Raw genomic sequence first — 16,640 nt, 5'->3', positions numbered from 1 at the left:
CGCTATGTCCTTATTGCTCTAGAATATTTAGAGCACTGTTGCCATTGTACTCCTTGTAGAGGACCAATGCATAAGGAAATTTGAGGGCTGGTGAGGAACTCCTACAACATCAACCATGATTCTTGAGTGATCCTCATTGTGAAGGTTATCCTGTTTCCATTTCTTTTCTGTTGCTGTTTTTAATAGATTTATAGCATATCACAATTTCATACCATCCTTCAAGAAGAAGAAGAAGAAGAAGAGAGGGCAGACTAAGGGGAAGGAGAGTGTCACCATATTTTTTTCTACCTACTTAATGCATGAAGTACGTGGGTTTGTGACATCCTGTGTGCTGATACCTATCTCTCTTCCTGCCTATGTTAACCCGAGGGAAAACATTGCCAAATGCAAGTGTCTCAACAGTTAAAACCAGTCCTTGTAAGGCGGCTGAGATGTGTGTACCTCTGCATTTTTTTCTAATTGGTTTAAAATCTGTTTCATGAGCGTGTGTGCCAACAATAGTAAGTCAATAGTGTATTAATATTTGAAAAAGCAGATTAAAATGACAGTATCAGGAAATCAGAAATTGGAGGAACAACGCCAAGGCAAGTGGTTTCCTATTGTTTTCATGTGCTTGAGCGACGTCAAGGTAATGCCTACATGGGGTAGGGCAGGGGTGGGGAACGTGTGGCCTTCCCGTTGTTGGACTGCAGTTTCCATTAGCCCTAGTCAGCAAAACCAGTGGTGAGGGATGATGGGAGCTACAGTCCAACAGCATCTGAACGGCTGACTTGTTCCCCACCTCTGGGGTAGTGGGTATGCTAACTTTGTACCCAAGACGTATAAGCTTCCCAAACTCTATTGAGCAGATAATGGCTGGAGAGAGTGGCAGAATGCATCCTGAGGGAAGGATTCAGAAAACCCAAATTAAAATAATATCCGTCCAAAAAGGTAAAGGCTTCTACATTTCTGGTGTACAACGAAGCACAAAACATGAGAAGGGTGCTACCGAATCAGACCCAGGATCCATTTAGTCCAGCATCTGACTTCCTACAGCTGCAGCCACATGCTTTTGGGAAGCCCCCGAGCAAGGCCTGATGGCAATAGCTCTTTCCTGTTGTTTCTCTCTAGCAGCTAGCATTCAGAGTCATACCGTTGTCTCTGAACATGGGTGTTTGTTTGTTTATTGCATTTATACCCTGCCTTTTTTCCTCTTGCAAGGAACCCAAGGCGGCTTACATTATCCTCCTCCTCTCCATTTTATCCTCACAACAACAACCCTGTGAGGTGGGTTGGGCTGAGAGTCTGTGACTGGCCCAAAGTCACCCAGTGAGCTTCCATGGCCAAGTGGGGACTAGAACCTGGATCTCCCAGCTCCTAGTCCAACACTCTTGCCACTACACCACACTGGCTGTCATTGGTTCCATCTAGCCATACTATATGTCCGCCTTCCCCAACCTGTGGCACTCCAGATGTATTACACTGCAAGTGCTGGGGAAGGCTGCTATATGCTGATAGCAAACCCAGTATCTGATTGGTGATCTTTATGTAGCCAAAATGGCACCATCCACATACAGGAGGAAGATATCAGCAGGCTTGGAGGAGCCCAAAGGTTTGCAGAAGTACAAAGAACATATTTAATACAAAACCCTAAGGACAGAGGGGAGAGCTCAAACAGTCCAATGAGGACTGAGCATGCTCAGTGTCCAGAGAACACTGAATATGTTGGTTGGGGTGGAACAGAAAACCAGGATGGAATATTCTGAAAACGGGCATGCCTGGCTGGAACAGGAGCACTTTACACTGCAACATTGTGTTGCAGGCCCCACCCATCATGACTAATAGCTGCTGGAAGACATCTCCATGGATTTGTCTAATCCCTGTTTGACGCTGTCTACACCAGCAGCCATCACATCCTGTGATACCAAATTCCATACAGTAATTTTTCATTGTGTGAAGTACTTTTGTTTCTCCTGAAACCTGCTGCCAACTTCAGTGGATGGATGACCCTGAGTTCTAGTATGAGAGGAGGAGAAAAGTTTCTCTATTACACATTTTCCAGTCCTTGAATAATTTTATAAACCTCTATTATGCCACGTACAGAACTACCCAATGTGAGGGCAGAGAGAACCAGAGTGTCAGATCCACTCTTCTATTTCTTCTAAGCCCTGCTGGATCATGCCAGCCAGGGCAGCAAGTGTGGATGGGGGCAGATCCAAAACTGCTGGTACTCCTAGATGCAGCAGATTCCCCCCATCGGAGCTTCTCCCTCCTGGTGGAAGCAGCAGAGAGCCACCTCTGCTACATCCTAACACCCTCCTGCCATCAAAAACAAGGGTTTAGGATTGCGCTGCAAGTTATATTTTTTTCTATAAGAAAGCTCAAAACACATTAGCATTTCCTAATAGGGAAGATCTATTTCTTTATATAAAAATGTAACAACCTGACATAAAACTCCAACCCGCCCAGTTAAAACCCCTGATCATTTTGGATTGCAATTTTCTGTTCCAGCAGAATGAAATGTGTGTGTGTGTGTGTGTGTAGGTAGGGGTACTTTTTCTGAAGGGATGACTGGAACTGTATCCAGTATTTTAACTGTAGCTGCAGGATAGATTTGTATAAAGGCATTACAACACTGCAGTTTTTTTCCCCAGTATCAGTCCCTTTCTTAATAACTGCCTTTTCCCATGCTAGGAAACTCTCAGGTTGCTCTGGATTTCTCATCGTTGCATTTATTCATTTATGTATTTTCTACATTTATTTATTATAGAAAGGCAAGATATAATCAGGGCAACTAACAACATTGAATAATCAATGAGTATACTAATAAAATACGGTTTAAAGTGACCATGAAAATCTACAAACCAAAAACAGTAGCGGTCAAAACATATTTAAAAACAGCATCCAGAAAGGCTCACTGAAATTCCTCTTTGCCACTTGCTGAAAGGTAAGCAGTGATGAGACCAGGCAGACCTCTTTTGGGAGGGTATTCCAAGTTCGGGTTGTGACCACCAAACATGTCCTATCTCTTATGCCCATCCACCATGCATTCAGTAGAAAGGGGAGTTGGAGAAAGGCCTCAAAAGTGAACTGTCGTTCCCAGGGCATGCTTATATGGGTGTGCGTGGCGGGCTGTGGGGTGTGTGGAGTTGAGCTACTCTGGTCTCAGGCTTCTAGGTCTTTAAAGATCAAGACCAGTGGTGCTGAACCTCTTTCAGCCCAAGGGCTGAACTGAATTTCAGAGACACTTTCACGGACCGCATTCCAGGGGTGGGTGAGGCCAAAGTCAAAAGGGGTGGGGCCAAAAAACCACGTCGTAGCATAAGCTCTTACTGCCAGTGACCGAGCCTTGGGAGAGGCATTCCAACCTTTTAGAATGGGTAAAAAACTGCGCAAAAGCCAGCAGATCACCAAACGATTGGTGGTCAGGGAAAAGGTAGTGGGGCAGGGGAAGGGAGCATGGCCATCTAGGGAACTTCTGGGAATTAGATTGGGACACCAGGTTAGCTATCTTTGGCCCACAGGCCTGAAGTTCAAGACCAACTTGAACTGAGCTCTGTAACAAGTTGGGAAATAATATAGATGGCCAAGCATTGGATAATATGTGCCAGCCTACATACTTGAGTCGAAACCCTGGCAGCTGTATTTTGTACCGATTGGAGTTTCCAAACTGTCTTCAAAGGCAGCCCCATGTAGAGCACATAATAGTAATTTAATCTGAAACTCTCACCTACCCTATTGTTTGGTAGGAAGCGCAGTCAGTGACCTTCTCCACACCAGGCTTTTTATCCCACAGCTTTACCAGGGCTTCTGCTTCCGGGTTCTTTGTGGGATTAAGGTTGGCTCCTTCACATACGCTTCCTCTTTTTTCCGGGGGCTGCGAATTCTGTATGTTTCATTACACAGCCACTAGATGGTGCTGCTGTTATAGCGCAACTCCCTCTTTATACGGACAAATTCAATTTGTTTATTTAATTACCTCATTATCTCTGTTTCAAACAAAGCCACAGAAATGGTTGGAAAGTTCAGAAGGTGCTGGAGGCTGACAATGTCACGTAAAGGACCCACAAACTTCCACGAGTAACCAATCTCAGTGTAAAGATAAAAGCCTTCTGTGGAGAAGACCAATGTGTCTGTCACACTCATGGGGCATTGCATAAGAACAAAAGAAGAACCTGGGTGTATCAAGCCAGCATTCTTTTTCCAACAGTGATTGTACTGATGCTTCCACGAAGCCCATAAGCAGAACAACAGTTCTCCCCTCCCCCCAGCAACTGGTATTGAGGTAATATGCTGCCTCTGAACATGGAGGCTCCATTTAATGTGGGTGGCATGGTATGGAGAAAGTGGATAGGGAGACACTTTTCTTGTTCTCATAGTACTAGAGCCTGGGGTCATCCCATGAAGCTGATTGGTGGGAGATTCAGGACCAATAAAAGGACTTCTTCATACAGTGCATAGTTAAACTCTGGAATTTGCTACCACAAGGTGTAGTGATGGCCACCAATATGGATGGCTTTAAAAGGGGATTGGACAAATTCCTGGAGGATAAGGCTATAGATGGCTACTAGTTCTGATGGCTATATGCTGCCTCCAGTATCAGAGGCAGTATGCCTATGCGCACCAGTTGCTGGGGAACATGAGTGGGAGGGTGCTGTTGCGCTCATGCCCTGTTTGTGGGTTTTCCATGGGCATCTGGTTGGCCACTGTATGAACAGAATGCTGGACTAGATGGACTCTTGGTTTGATCCAGCATGGCTCTTCTTATGTTTTTATGCTTATATCAGTCATGAATTTATCTCATTGCCTTTTAAAGCCATTGGGCGTCACTGCACCTTATGGCAGGAAATCCCACAAAGGTATTTACACATTGTACGAAGGGAAGTACTTTCTATTCAGTTCTGAATCTAGTGATAATCAACTCCATTAGGTAACCATGGATTTTTATATGAATTGGGGTGATGGTTTTCTGCCCACTTCCTGTACTCCATCCATAATTTTATAAACCATTATTATATCACTCCCTAATCTTTTTTTTTCTAAACTAAGAAGCCCCAAATTATTTTTCCTTTCTGAATTGGCAGCTTAGGTATCAGTGCAGCTTCAGATGTCATTGCTTACTACGTGGATTCGTTTTAGGATTGGCTTTCAACAATTTGTTCTTTCTTGATGTGTGGTTGACAGCTGGAGTGTGTCCTAAGGGAGCTGTGCAGAACCTCAGCCCCATGGCCAAATCCAGTCCATCTGGGGTCCCAATCAGCCCTCCCAGATGGCCCCACCCCCTTTCCCTGGCTCCAGCCTCTTTCCCCCAACTGCTGACTGTTTGGTGGTTTCCCAGTGTTTGTGAGTCCCCCCCCCCCAAATTCTAAAAAGGTGGCGTGCCTCTCCTAAAGCTTAGTTACTGGCAGTAAGGGCTTTAAGCCAAAATATGCCATTTTGGGTGTTTTGAACTTTTGCCTGTGGCCCCCAAGAGCTTCTCCGAAATTGAATTCGGCCTTCAGGCTGAAGGAAGGTCAACACCCCTGTCCTAAGGCAACTCAGTGAGCCCTCCCTTCCACTGCTGTTTCAGAGGCCTAACTGTAGGCTCAGCACAGCAATCACGTCTACAGGTAAATGAAATGAGACATCTATACTGAGCAGTGTTGTCTTCTGAATTTCATGGAGTAACACAAAATACAGAACTATGTATCAGTAAGACAAAATGGTACAGATCCAGAGTAGCTCCTTGGGTGAACAGATGAACCAACCAAGGCATGTAACAAGAAAGCGTTTTGCATAATGTAATTCTGGCATTTCACATCATTTTGAAGAATATTTTGATCCACTATATCTTCTTAGCAGCAGAAAATATCATAGGGGAACTGTATTTTTAAATTATAATAATAATAATTTATTATTATTTTAAATCTGTGTTGACATGGGCCCTGTAGGGGGTAATGGAGAGTGCGTTTGGGAGAGGAAGGTTTCTCTGAGCAGAGGTAGAAACAAACCCTGTTATTAAACTCCACCACAGCTTGCTACGGGGAGTGACATCTTGAAGGAGAAATATTGCTGTTCGGAGACTTTAGCAACAGCTCTTACAAGGGAGAAAATATTCATTAGGAAAAGAGCAAAGTGATGGATGAATTCATTGTGCAGGCTGGACGGGAGGATGCTGGCTGGCATGCAAGATATTGATCTACACGTGGAGGAGGGCGTCTGTGGAGCAGCAGAAAAGCTTTCAGGGATGCAGAGGGCTCCCCAGTTTGCAATCCTTCCCAAACCCGAGGGAGCCTTCTGTTACCGTGGCAGAAGATCCAGACCAGCTGAGCTGGCCCAGTGCTCTCAGGAAGAGAAGAATGCCTGGGCTGTTTCCCTGCAGAGCTTTCTCCTCCAGCCGTAGGTGAGGAGGAACAGCGGTTCCAGCACTCGCACGCCTTGCTTGGCAGACACTCAGGCTACAATCCCCCGTAATTGATGCTGAAGTAAGCTCCATATAAATGCATGAGACTGACTTGGAAGGAAATGTACTTGGGGTTGGGGTGTTAATAAGTGCCTTGAACTGGGGTCGTTACGGTTACTCAAGCCACCCTACCCTCCACCTCCCAACAACATAGTCTCCTATCCTAATATGCTCTGTCTTGCCATGTGCAGAGACTTTTACACTAGCATGTACTGTGTAGCACTGGCAGCAACAGAACTCTGTGTGTGTACACACACACACACACACACGCACACTGTAGATATTTTCATTCTCCTGCCGTGAATGTGCACAGGCTTGTGGCATTAGAGAAATTTGGGAGCAAGGAGAAATCAGTTACTTTCTGGCATCCATCACAACCAACCTAGCTCCAGCCAACATCCCTTTCTTGCAGTGGAGAGGAGTAAGCTGTGGAGACCATACTGAGCAGTGAAGCCTATTAATAGCACCAGCACAGCAATCCTAATCAGGGTCTCTGGTGCAGGGAGTAGAGCTTTTAGCCTCCCCCTCCCTCAGCGATCCCAAAGCAGCCAGCCTGGCTGCTTCCGCACCACTCATGGTGGCCAGGAAGTAGCGGTCTCGGTCACGGGAAAGCAGCTTGACCTCCCCTTCCCCCGCAATCTCATTCCTCTGTGGGTGCGGGTGCATACATGCACGTGCCCCTCGGCCTACCTCCTGGCATCGCATGCGGCCCTTGGTGCCAAAAAGGTTGCCTGCCCCTGCTCTAAATGGAAACTCCGTGCTCAGCAGTAGCCTACCTCTGCAGCAATGACCAGCGAGGGAAGGAGTGACTGTTGCCTACACATCCTAGAGCAGCCTGCCCTAACGTGGTTGGTTCGCTCCGGGTTTCAGTCTGAACTCTAACGGAGCTTTGCGCCTTGGATAGCTCTTTTAGGGCTCTGACTGGTTCCGCCTGAAACCCGGAGTGGATGCTCTGCCCCACGGACGTCGGAGCCACCAGCCTCCACGGCGCCCTCCAGATGTGTTGGACTACAACCCCCAAGATTCCTGACCCTTGGCCATGGTGGCTGGGGCTGATGGAAACTGAAGTCCCAGACACCTGGAGGGCACCAGACCGGGGAAGACGGCCGTAGAGCCACCTGGCTGGCACTGCGGGAAACAAGGCTAGACTACGCGGATGCGTCCTCGGTCCGATCCGTCAGGGTTCTCCTTCTTCCGCACGTCTTTCTCGGGGATGCAGTGCAGCTTATGTGCGGGTTTCTTGGGACTTCGGTGGACGCGCAGAAGAGACATTCACGCAAGATGCCTCCTCCGGACGGCGACCGCGAGGAGGAATTGCGAGGGCCGGGCGCGGACATGGCACTCTCGCGCCCACCTCTTCTCCCCGGCATGCGCAGGGCGAAGGCGCCCTCGGCCGAGGACTCCACTTCCCGTGGTGCACCAGGCGCGGCGCGCCTGCGCAAGAGGCCGCCGGCGGCGGGGAGGGCTGCGCGTTCCCGTGCGGTGATGGCGGTGCGTGGACGCGCGGCGGCGGTAGCAGCAGTAGCAATGGCTGCTGTGGATCGGCGGCTGCCGAGTCTCGATGACTTCGCGGGGCAGAGCTGGAGTGCCTGGGTGGAGAGGGCTGGGCCGCCCGCTGCCGAGACAGGTGAGCGCGCCTGCCCCGCTCGGTAGCCCGGAGGCGGCCGGAGGCGGCGGGGGGAAGCGGGGGACACTCCGTCGCCGTTTCTGCTGCCGCCGCCGCCGCCGCCGCCGCCGCGCTTCCTCCCTCGCCCCCTCCCTCGCCCCTCCCGCCCCAAACAAAGGAGCCGCCGGGCCCTAGCGCCGCCGAGCTTCCTGCCTGATGGCTTCTTCCTGCTGCTACGCCAGGTTTCCCTGGGATCTCTCGAGCCCTCTGATTGGATCCCCTCTTCCCAGCCTGATCTAACCGGGGGGTATACTGTGATCATCCATAACCCGGGTCAGGATCTTTGCCCTCAGGGGATTCCACGCATATTCCACTTCCTATTCTCCCCTACTTTGATCCGTTATCACATGAGCTTCGTTTATTAAGCCAAATTCACAAGATTCAGTGACTTTTCATCTCTTCTGTCTTGTGGAGAACCCACAATTATTTCTGAAACGTGCTATATAAATCTGTATTGTTATTATTATTATTTATTCTCACCAGGATTCCTGATGTCTGTTCCTTGACCTCATGTGATCCTTGAGTCCATATTGCCTGCCACCATTTCACCTGAGTGTTCCCTCTCCTTTCTTATCTGTAGATGTTTGCTTTTCCAATATTCTGTAAATAATGTACACAGTAGTCCCATGTTTTTGAGATACCATTGTGATACTTGTAGATCACAAACCTGCTTGATCTTCGGTGATTCTCTGGATATCTTGAAACCCCTGACCCCCTTGATCATCTTCTAGATGACCCTTGGCCACTTTCCTTTTCTCTCCCCCTGATTCTTGCATTTGCCCTTTAAACTCTAGCCACCTACATTTTCCCATTGGGCTTGATCTTTAAATGCCACCACAGTTTTTTCCTCAACCAATTCCTTTAAAGTGTTTTCAGCAATCTGTGTTTGCTGTGCTCTCCCACCTGTACGGTACGATTTCCTCTTCTTCTTCGAGTTGTTCCCTTCTATTCAGATCTTTCCCTAGGCCACTGAAACTGGTCCCCACTCATCTGTCTGCTTCGAATTCCTTGCACCTTTTCTTCTGTCCTGTGTACAAAGCTCTTTTTGTACTCTTGACCTGGCCACTAAATTTCCCACCCACGATAATTGCCTACTTTCCCCTACAGAACTGCCTACCCCCATCCCTTGCATCCTGATTCGGCATCTCTATGCTCTTTTCCCCGCTGTTCTGCATTGTCCCTTGCTCAGCTTGCCCTCCCTTACTAAGAGGGGGATGTGTGTGTATGGGGAGTGGGTGGCAGTATTGGCCCCTTGTGGTGATTGTCCTTGGAATCCCAGAAATCATTCAGGAGCACCTCCCTAGAATGTTTGACTTTCTCAAGTGCAGCCTGACTGCTGACTCCAGAAGGGGCGGTGAGACTCAACGGAGCTGTCCCTGGTGATGCTTTTCATATTGTTGAGCGTCTCCCTTCCCCCTCCATTATCTTCCCGTTGCACTTGATATAGTTAGTGCTTCATATGTTTCCTGATCTACTTCCAGCTCCAGCAGAGTTTGCATAATGACTCCCGTGTTTTCAGGGATTTAGAAGCGGGTTGTAAATTTTCCTTTGCAAACGGCTTCCTATTGCAGTCTAAATGGGTCATTTTATTTATTTTGTTGCTTATAGATGTGAAATCCATAGCATTCTATAGATGGGGAAAGCTTGCTTTGTTCCCACCTTTTGCCCCCACCCTGTCCCTGTCAGGTTGCAGTGTGGGATTATTGTGTGTGTGTGTGTGAGAGAGAGAGAGAGAGAGAGAAAGAGAGAGAAATGAATAATTCTGTCAATGCATTAAAAAAAATCAACTACTTTGGATTTCTGCTTTGCGTCTTGACGCTGAAACAGTTGATGCATTGTAACAGGTACATTCTGTCTTTGTGAGGGCACCATGTGGTGTGAAATCTATTAGATGCCAGCAGAGTGTCATGTCATGGTTAAAGCAGGGGAGTCAAGACTTTGGGGACCAGGACTGCTGCTTGCTCACACTGTTAATTTTAGTCGAATCAGCCCCTCATGCCTTATTTCCTCCATTTTTAGCATTTGACCTGCATCACCAGGACCTAGTGAATAACTGTGTGGTGCAAAGAGATGCGCTGGTGGAAGGAGTTAGGGGAAGATTAGCTCTGAAACCCATGTGTTGATTTCTTCTGTACATGTTGGGATTACGTTAGAAGCCACATTATTCTAGGCCATTGCTTACACACATACAACACAATAAGAAAAGGGTCCTTCTGTAATGAAAAGCATATAAATATTAACATGTTTCCAGGGCAAGCTATTCTGGTTGAGATCATGACACTAGTGATAATTTAGTACGAGCAAGGTTTTCGTTGTAGGAGCTGAAATCCAGTGGCTTCTGTTTAACTTGGAATTTAGGGCTTCCATTTTGAAGTCCATCTTGGGGCATGTATATTTGAAGCGTTGTGTTTACAACTAGCAGAGCAGAGACGCTCATGTAAAAGGTGTATCGAATAGAGAGAGCGAGCTGACTTATCCCCTGCCATACAAGTGTACTGTCTTGTGCATCCGTACGTACATGTGTGCGTACAGAATTTTGGTGGGTCATGGGTATTTGAATGCTTCCTTTTGTAATGAAGAAGAGGAATTTTGAAGTGGTTCCTCTCAAGAGGAGTTGAGAGGGAGAGCCACGTTTCTATCCTCTGGCCACATCTTCATAATTTGCAAAGCAGTCTGTGGATGGTGCTGTATGCCTGTCGTTGTCTTCCAAACACCTCTTGATTGATACGGATTGGCAGAGCAATTCTGCTGAAGCAGCAGGCAGTAGAGTCTGAGATTCAGCAAGTCCGCTACTCTGTGTTTTCAGGAGCTCTGGAACATCTGCCATATTAGCGGAGCTGATTCCTGGGGATCCTCGTTCTCTTGGTGACTTTAAGAACTGCAGTTCTAGTGCTATGGAAATGATTGCTGCTAATCTACCCCCTGCTCTTCTAGGCAGATCCCTGGGTGACCTTGGGCAAGTCACACACTGAGCCTAACCCTTTTCACAGGTCTGTTGTGAGGGTAGCCCCCACACATGCTCCCTCCCAAGCGCGTTAGGAGGAAGGGCAGGATGCAAATGTAATCATGTTCGCTGAGAGGTCAGTTTTACGTATGCTGTGTGTACTGCCGGGGGAGCGGGTTCAAAGGAAAAACAACAACCCCCGTCTTGATCTGCAGATTTACTGGTTGTCCACTGTGGCGTGCAGATGGATCTTTTCAGTATTGGTTCACAGTGAACCCTGCATAGCACCATGTGGCAAGTTTGGGAAAGGTGTGATAAGTGAATGGGATAGAAGCTTCTTCTGCTAGTAAGCTCATTTGAAGGACACTGTGAGTCTATTAAGGCTGCAATCGTAGTCGCACTTACTCCGTAGTAAATCTCATTGTGTGCTCAGTGTGAAGTACTTCTAAGTAAGCATGCTTGGAATTCTGCTGTAGCGGGGAATGGGTTCATCTTAATGTGTCTCAGTGTCATGGGTTCTCCTCAGCTTTGGTGGATGATGGATCTGCAGAGGATTATTAGTGTTGCTGATGGGAACACTTTTTTATCTACTAGGGTCTGAGCTGGAAGAAAACAGTAGGAATGGGAGCAAGAAGCTGGATGCAATGACTCTCATTAAAGAAGGTAAGAATGGAGTAAGCCGTCTGGTCTGACATGAGCTGTAGAGACCCTTGCTCTGAATTGACTGCTCTGTGTTTGTGAGTTGCCCTGCAGAAGGGGAGGCACAAAGGCAGCTGGGAGCATTGTGTCTGTCCGTCTGGGGTGGCACTCGTTGCATTCTCACACAGCAGGTGATCCTTAGCTGAGACCATACAGATTTCTTATTTCTGCCCAAAAGGAGGCAGCTATTTCTCTTGCCACTGCAACAGTGAGATGTCCATAGTGGTGGAGAGTGACAGTCGTAGTGCAGTTTGCTTCACTATGATGGCCAGCTACCCTTTCCCCGTGCTGTGGGATTGGTTGGGAAGGGTAGGATTGGAGTGGATAGAACAAATGCAGGGACGGGCTCTCTGTGGTCTGATGGTGGCATGTTCTGCTGTGCTACGCAGTGGGTGATAGCTGTGGCAGGAGTCACCTGTTTTGAAGTTGCATTCTCCTATATCAGTGGGGATTCATGCTCTGTCCCTTTTGAAGGCGCTAAGAGCTGCTCTGACTATTTCTTACTAGGGCATGAGCCTGGCCCATGTCTTGAGGTACAGTGGAAGAGACTGCCATAGTGCATTAGGAAATTTGCCAAGCTTAGCATTGAATAACTTGTATCTCCCTTGACACATGGATGGGTTTGTGAGCTTTTGTCTTGAGACCTGGCATGGTCCTCTGTAGCTTTTCCACAGACCAAACACTTGCAGGATTTAGCAAGAGATTTGGGGATAACTAAAATCTGTACAGCTTGCATGCATGTGCCTTCTTTGCTTTGAAGGCCCTCCCATTATGGTTCTGTCTCCATGATTGCTAATAACCTGATGTTGGAAGGGTCCAAACCAAAAAACCATTGTCCTCCCACCACAACCTGCCCAAAGACCATCTGCCCATGGCTACCTTCTGGATCATCCACAGTGTGTCTCAAATGGGGAGCATGAACCAGCCTTGTGCAGCCATAGCTCCAGATGACTCATGCAAATGAGTCAAGCTGCAGGGGAGGGCCAAACAAGGTCATGTCTATTCTGAACTAGAGGAATTCTTTGCTGACCTCAAATATCAGTCATACCCTGACTGCTGGCAAAAATGTTTTTACCAAGTTATCCCAAGGAAGTGTTACTGAGTGCCACTCCAAGATGAAAGTATGCCAGAATATGCATACGCCTGCACTTCAGTCTTCCCCCGTCGGGTGCCCTCTAGGTGGGTTGGACTACAACTTGCATCATCCCCAGCAACTTGCCATGACGGGAGCTGTAGTCCAACACATCTGAAGGGCACCAGGTTGGGGAAGGCTGCTGTGCTCACTCTCCCCACTCCAATCTTTCTTGGTTAGGAAAATATCCCCGGAGTCACCATCTGGCTATACTCGGTAAAAAATCAGAAGGTTCCCCCCTCGCCCCTTCCGCGTGTGTTCTGAGGCAAGCCCCCTTCTTGTGGGGGGTGGAGACAGGGATGCAGACACAGATGGAAGTCCTACTTGGGCTGGCACGTAGGAAGTGTTGAAGTCTGCACAGATGTCGGGAATGGGAGTCTCTTGTAGATTTCTGTATGGTGGCCGGTATTTTTTCCTAAATCAAATCAGTCACTTCATAAACTCTTCCTGTGGCCTCCTTGTGCTTCTCTAGCAGAGCCTGTGGAAATGTGAGGCACTTCTGCTGTGCTTTCCTCCTGCTTTTGCACTTACTCCTAACCAGTCAGACCTTCAGTCTGTAGTTATTGGAGCCCTGTCCCTCCCTACTCCTTGGCAGCTCTCCTCTCCTCCCTGCCCTGCAGCCCTAGGTCTTTTCATTGCTTCCCAGCATATCTGTGTCTCTTTGTTTTCCTTTTCTGCCACCCCAGCTGTGCTATAGGAGGTGGGGCTGCCTGCTGCCAAAGTTAGAGAGCTTAGGACAGCATGCGACAGCCCCCACCTCCGGAGGCTAAGCAATTATTCCAGCACCTTTTTGTTTTTTAAAATGTGAGCCCATGTCTTGGGCCCAGCAGGAATGGGGCTGTCTCTGAACCCATAATCTGGTTGTGGGAGGCTGCATCACCCAGTGGTTGTTCTGTAAACGTGGCAGCCATTTGTGAAGAGGCGTCTTGATGTTAGTAACATGCAAAATAATGGCATGCATCTTTGAGTGTTTAGCTCAGTGGCAGAGCATTGGACTGCCAATCAAGTGGTCCTCCAAGGAAGTGCTCCTTTAGCTCAATAATAGAGCACCTGCTCTGTACATATAAGGGCCCAGATTCAACTCCTGGCATCTCTGGTTGAAGGATCTTGAGTAACCAATCAGGGCAGAATGTATTTGGCTAGATGGACCAATCGTCAAACTCAATACAAGCAACACCTGATATCATTACAAACAACACCATTTCCAACCACCATCTCCTTGCTCTTGCATCCCTGCAAGGCAGGCAGCTTGGTAGTATTCCCTGTTCACAGTTGGGAAACTGAGTCTGAAAAGGGTGAGACCTGTTCTGTGCCACCGAGTAATCACGGCAGAATACAAGACATGCTTCTCAGCCTCTACATCCCATTCTCTGTCCTTTTAAGCTCTGTTGCCAACCTGGGCTGTGCCTTTCATTTCATCTTTGTTCGAATAAATGGGTTTTAAAGGAAAAATAATTAAATTAAATTAAATAAGTGTTTCTTAGCCTGAAGAAATGACATGGTTACGCAGGACTCTTCCCAGGGTGCGCTCTCATCATTCGCATCTCTTGTCCTTTCAGACATGTCTATCTTTGGTCACTGCCCAGCTCATGATGAGTTCTACCTGGTGGTGTGTAACCACTGTGGCCAAGTGGTCAAACCTCAAGCCTTTCAGAAGCACTGCGGTAAGCTAGGCAGCCATCTTGCCAATTGAATGTCTGTAGCCTCTCAGGGAGAGCTGTGAGAAAGGGCTGCTTGCTGCTGCCTCAGGCACCAGCCCGTCAGAGGTGCCTGTGTGACAGGCCCTTTCGTGTGGCTTCCTCCCGAAAATCAGGGGAACGTGGCCTTCCCTTGAATTGCTTCTCCTGCAGCAAGTGAGAAAACTGCTGGGGAAGTGGCAGCCGGCAAAACAAAAGGCAAACTCTGGTCATGTCAGGCTCCCTCCTGATGTTACGTTTTGCGACTCGTGTTTAGGCAATGAATGGAGGAAGGGAGGCAGCTAGAAAACGGCCAAGGCTGTGCGCCTGTGTCACACCTGAATGGCAAGACCCACGGATGGCGGTGACATGCATCTCAGTAGGAGAGGGGCCCCAACGTGGTGGTAAAGCGCATGCTATGCATGAAGAAGATCCCCAATTGAATGTCTAGTTAAAGCAGGGTGGGGAAATGTGTGGCCTTCCACATGTTGGCAGACTGCAGCTGCCATCAGCCCTAGCCAGCACAGCCAATGGTGAGGGATGATGGGATCTGCAGTCCAACAACATGTGGAGGGCGACACGTTTCCCCATCCCTGAGTTAAAGGATGCCTGGTAGAAGAGCTGGCAAAAGGTTGTATCCAACATTTGTCTAACTTAAGTCCCATTCATTTCAGTGGGTCGACTCTAAGTAGGGCTAACATTGGATACAATCCAAACACTTCTGCCTGAGAACCATTGCCATTCAGAGTAAGCATTTCTGGTCTAGATGAACCAGTGGTCTGATCTGGATGTGTATGAGTGTGTGTGTCTCTCTCTCCCCCCTGCCCTTTCCCATTCAGACCTTACAAAGACGACTGCTGCGTTTGGCCATTTTCTAGCTGCTTCTCCTCATGTGCTCTTGAAATGCAGCTAAGGAAATCTAATGTAGGAAACCTCCATTCACAACTACCTGTGAATAATGTATCTGCATCCAAACTTTTTCCTCTGGCCTGGTTCCCTTGGGGGATGACAGCATTTCACTGGGTTTTTCAAAAGTCCACCCACCTGCCATCCAAAGGGGTTGCTGAGCAGAAGCGAGAGGAGTGGAGGGGCTTGGGTTGGGCTGCCTTTACAAGTTGCCATTTGGCTTTTTGGCAAAGAGATGCAAGGGGGGGTGGGGGGTGGCAGGCTGACCTAGTGGTTCCAGGGCATGGTCTGAAGGTGCATGATGCAGCAGCCTTGCTGAAGTGAAGCAGGTCTGAGTTTGGTCAGTGCCTGGATGGGAACCCAATGTACAGCGCCTTGGATTCCATCGTAGGAGAAAGATGGGATACAAAGATGTGTTTATTTCCTGCAAGGCTTCTTCTGGGCTTTATGAATCATGCTTTTGGGAACTGAATAGCCATACGCACACGTTGCTGGTGGCGGCGGCAGCTAAGTGCAACAGATTCCAGCTGGTCCTGCCGGCCCTATGCCTCCACCCTCATGCCTGGCTATGAACAGGTGATGGCCTCATTAAGTGGGGAAAAAGATAGATGAGAGGGAGGGTGACTCCTCGGCTGTCTTCTGGTTCTGGCACAGCTATTTGGGACAGATTTTGGAGGATGTGCTTTAGACGCACCTAGCACAATGCAGTGCTTGGAGCCGAAAGGGTTAGTTCTAGAATCTGTGGCTTGATAAACTGGGAGAGTGTGTGCCTGTGGAACTGGGAAGATCTGAGTTCTGTTCTGGATGGTGCCACTAACATTCGTTAAGTAGGTTCCAATGGAAAAGGAAGAATGGGGTGTTCATAGAATCATAGAATAGTCGGGCTGGAAGGGGCCTACAGGGCCATGAAGTCGAACCCCCTGCTCAACGCAGGAATCCAAGTCAGAGCATCCCCGACAGATGGCTGTCCAGCCTCGTCTTGAATGTGTTGTTTTGCAGTCAAATCACAAGACAGGATTCCTGGAGCATTGCACATGGGGAGGGTGTCTCGAATTTCTCATTTAAGAATATCTAAATACATGACTGTAAACCCCAGATTCTTCTCTTGATTAAAATGCAGAAATTGGGTGCTTGTGCAGAAGTGGTTTCAACATGACTGGTGTGCTGGGTTCCAGAAGTGCAATTTAGATATGGGA

At 48.1% G+C, this 16,640-nt stretch overlaps 1 protein-coding gene across 3 annotated transcripts in view; it reads left to right on the top strand.

Moving 5' to 3' along the window:
• The first annotated feature begins 7,294 nt into the window (after window positions 1-7,294).
• Window positions 7,295-16,640, top strand: part of ATXN7L2 (ataxin 7 like 2) — a 28,925-nt gene continuing 19,579 nt past the window's right edge. For 2 of the 3 annotated variants that reach the window (XM_084852874.1, XM_084852873.1), the window contains exons 1-2: window positions 7,864-8,048; window positions 11,626-11,694. In XM_084852874.1, coding sequence (XP_084709000.1) covers window positions 7,907-8,048; window positions 11,626-11,694 — 211 coding nt within the window. In that variant the 5' untranslated portion in view covers window positions 7,864-7,906. Of the gene's footprint in view, window positions 8,049-11,625; window positions 11,695-14,421; window positions 14,527-16,640 lie in introns of all 3 variants that reach the window. The other variant, XM_084852872.1, reaches the window with a different exon arrangement.

The sequence above is a fragment of the Heloderma suspectum genome, chromosome 4, assembly GCF_057233095.1.
Source record: "Heloderma suspectum isolate Gila_16-S chromosome 4, 16-S_ref, whole genome shotgun sequence".
Classification (NCBI taxonomy): Eukaryota; Metazoa; Chordata; class Lepidosauria; order Squamata; family Helodermatidae; genus Heloderma; species Heloderma suspectum.
This window is presented reverse-complemented; position numbering and strand designations above follow the sequence as displayed.